At 53.0% G+C, this 3,684-nt stretch overlaps 1 protein-coding gene across 1 annotated transcript in view; it reads right to left on the reverse strand.

Annotated features, from left to right (window-relative positions):
* DSCAML1 (Down syndrome cell adhesion molecule like 1) overlaps positions 1 to 3,684 on the reverse strand; it is a 364,816-nt gene that overhangs the window by 52,984 nt on the left and 308,148 nt on the right. Inside the window, 2 exon segments of the mRNA XM_011964833.1 lie at positions 172 to 310; positions 852 to 1,051. Of these exon segments, the coding sequence (XP_011820223.1) occupies positions 172 to 310; positions 852 to 1,051 (339 nt within the window).

The following is a 3,684-nucleotide window of genomic DNA, read 5'->3' on the forward strand; positions in this document are numbered from 1 at the left end:
CTGTAGCCATTGCAAACTTTTGCTGTCTAAGTCCCTGGAAAGGTCTTATTTCCCTACCCTGGGCAGGTGGAGGGAGGCTTTTCCCCAGAAGGCAGTTTCCTGTCATCCTCCGCCATGGTGTAGGCTGTGGCCCCTGCTCTTTGAGGTGGAGTTAGCAGTGGGCCCCTGGGCCCTGGGGAGGTGGGATGGGAAGGGTGGGGCAGGTGAAGGTACCTTGTACAGTGAGTTGGATCAAGCCCCGGTCCTCCCCATACGAGTTGATGGCATGGCAGCTGAAGAACACAGAGTCCCCACGGTCAGCGGGCTTGAGCTGGGAGACCACCAGCAGGGGAAGGAGAGGGAGGAAACAGGGAGAGTCTTTTAGAGCTGGTCAGCTGAAGGGGCCACTCCAGGGCTATCAGCAAGGCCCTCTTGTTCTGGGAGGGGGACCCACAGGGGCTTTGCAAAGGTCTTCTCTTCCCAGGAACTTCCAAAGATGGAAGTATGGAGGGCTTCATACAGGGAGGAGACACCAGAGGGAAGGAGGGAGGGGCTGAGGAATCCTAGGGGAGTGGGAGGGGCTGAGGGGTCCCAAAAGGGAGAATGGAGCCCCGAGGGTTCCAGAAAAGAAGGCGAGACTGAGGAAACCACATTTGATTGCTGTGGGGTTGTCAGAAAGGAGATACAGTGAAGTTCTGAGACAGAGATTCCTGGATGGAGAGGGGAAATAAGTGGGAAAGGGGAGGTACATTTTTGGGATGTGGGGAGGGGCTCCCAGGCTCCCCATTTGCCTCTCGAATGCAGATGTGATAGTTGTGGGCTCCCCACTCTCTGAGAGTCGGGGTCCCCCAGGACTGGGGTGGGGCACTCACCTTCAGCGTGGAGACGACCTCATCACCATTGTCTTTGGTGGCGATGGCGTACCGCATGACACGGTCAGGGTCGATGACTGTGTCCCCCTTCTCCCAGCGGATGATGATGGGCCGCTCACCCCGTGCTGTGCAGTTCAGCTCCTTCGCATGGCCCTTGATGGCGATGGTGGTGTTGGGGTGGGAAGTAATCATGGCCGGGACTGGGGGGCGGAGGTGGAGGAGGCCCCGTGAGGGTTGTGAGGTCAGCCTGGAGGAGGCATGCGTGCCCTGCACAGAAGCCCCCACCCCAGCCGTCCCTCCCCCAGGAGAGGCTCCAATAAAGGAGTACAGGGAACTCCACTGGCCTGTCCCTTCTCCCACACCCATCCATGACTGGGACAGCCTCCCTCTTCACCAGGGGTCCCCACATTCCTCCTCTGGGGAGGCAGTGGACCGGGCTCAGAATGCTTTTACAGGTATGCCATACATAGAACTATAAAGGAAACCAGTTATATTGAAATATGGTTATGCAAATATTAAAAACACGAACAAGCAAACCTTCGATATTGTATATCACATATCAGTATGTGTTCTTTACTACTCTTTACAAAATAAGATCCAGCGGTAGCTCGTATAATTGCTGTCTTATATTACCATGATCCTGTAATAGTGCTGCGTATAAGTGATATTTTGAGATATCTGCAATCACTGTGATGTGATGGGAACATATCTGAGGATTTCTGCTGGTGACAGTCACAGGGGCTGCTCTTGCTGCGCTTTGTCGCTTATGTTCAAAATGGAAGGAAATACGAAATTTCAGTGAGAAGTTAATGAAAAAATGTGGTTTTCTCTCCACCCACATTCATGGGTCCCCCTGAATCAGATCTACAGAGCTTCTAGCGGCCTCTGGACCCCAGGTTAGGAAGCCTTCTTGAAAACACCAGGACTGCTTTTTCTCTATGGCTAAGGCTTGTTCATCTCCCTCCTGTTCTTTCAAACAAGATACAAAGGAAAACCCTGGACACCACTACAATAAACATCCACAAGCAGTGCTAACAGGACTGAGAAAATCACCAGCAAACAACCAGGGCCCAGGCTGGTCATCAGGAACCCGCCCCCCCCACCCCTGTCCCTACTGCCCAGACAAGAAGCCTGTCAATCACTGGCCCCTCCTCTGGGCCTGAGCACGTGTGGCAGCAGCAGCAGGAGGGGAGGGGCAGGGGAAAGACGGTCTCAGCTGCAGCAAAACCCTGTCCCCTTTCTTCTCCACCCAACTCAACGAACACACATGGGGCACTTATGCCATCATGAGGCCTCGTGCCAGGCTGGGGGGTACACATGACAATGAGACAGGGTCCTCGCCTCCGGAGGGAGGGGAAGACAGATACCTGCACCGACAACATGAACTGGAGGAAAATCTGATGAGTGTGTCATCCAAGGGTTAGGAGACATTAACTTTGACTGAGGGGCATCAGGGAAAGCACAGTCCATCCATTCAGCAAGGATTTATTAAGACCTACTACGTGCCAGGTCTTGTCTTGGGTTCTGGAGCTGACAGTAAATAGGACAAACATGGTGTGATCTCATGTTTGAAACTCCTATGATCTCAGGGAGTTTCACTCTAGTGGTGAGAACAGACAAGACTAGCAATTTCAGTGAAGAGTGGTGAGTCCTATGCTGGGAGAAATGCACAGCCCCTGACCCGGCAAGACTTAAATGGGGAGAACAGAGGGAAGGGCGCCCAGGCAGGGGAATGTGCTTGAGCCAAGGCTCCAAGGCAGACATAGGCGGGGCATGTCCCAGGAAGGTCAGTGATTTGGTGCTGCTGGAGACTATCCTCGTCCTTTTCTTCTTTGAGAAAATTTGCCTTCCAGTGGCTCTTGTCTCAGGAGGGGTGCCCAGGAACCATCCTGGAGTATACAAATGGGGAGGGGCTGTCATTGGCTGCAAGAATCAGAAACCCCCCACCCCCACCCCCATTCAGGGGAATACCTCTTGTCACAACAGAGACTAGCTCACCCTATCCTGGTCACTGGCCTGCTTTGGGCAATCGTGCAAAAACGGGCTTTGTCTTATCTGTCCTCAAAACCCAGTTCCCTGCCCACCCCCTTCGCCCTGTCTCCCCACCGCCCCCGCACTGTGTCTCTGCTCCATTTCGACAGCTGGCCCTTTCTCCTCCTTCCTTCCGGGTATTCTCAGGGTTTCTCTCTCCCCCCGTTTTAAAGGCCTGCTCAGACAACGTTCTTCCCAGCAAACTCTCCAGGGACATCTGACTTTTATGGACAAATAGGCCTTTGAAGAAATGAGGGGAGCCACAGAGCTGCCGTGGTGCCATCTGACACCAGTCCGTGGGCGAGGAGATGTCTGGGACAGGAGCAGGGGGGATGAAGGGAGGTTTCTGGCTCCCTGAAGTCACACCACACAGCAAGCCACCTCCTCTGCTGCCTTGTCATGCGGGACTTGATGCTGACGACAGCCCTGGCCCCCAGGCCCCCGCACCAGCCTTTCAGCACATTCCCCGGCCCCAGCTCATCAAATAATGAAGCAGATAAATTTTATAATGCACGGCATTACACTAGGATATACCATAAAATGCGACAGACAAATAACGAGGTGCAAGTTATAATGAAGAAAAAGCCTGCAGTCAGAGACATCCGAGTATGAATTATTGACTAAGGTTTTACACTCTCAAGGATGTGCGGAGGAATATTTTTCCATCAAAGATTTGCATAATTCACTCGTATAAACCTGGGTGGAATATAGAGTAAGATTTTACATCAACAAGTCGGGCCTTGCATTGCAGATGCCTCCATTTTTACTGGAGGATTGAGGTGCTTGGGTGTTGGGGAGGCTC

Source organism: Mandrillus leucophaeus, unplaced genomic scaffold, assembly GCF_000951045.1.
Source record: "Mandrillus leucophaeus isolate KB7577 unplaced genomic scaffold, Mleu.le_1.0 Scaffold71, whole genome shotgun sequence".
NCBI classification, from domain to species: domain Eukaryota; kingdom Metazoa; phylum Chordata; class Mammalia; order Primates; family Cercopithecidae; genus Mandrillus; species Mandrillus leucophaeus.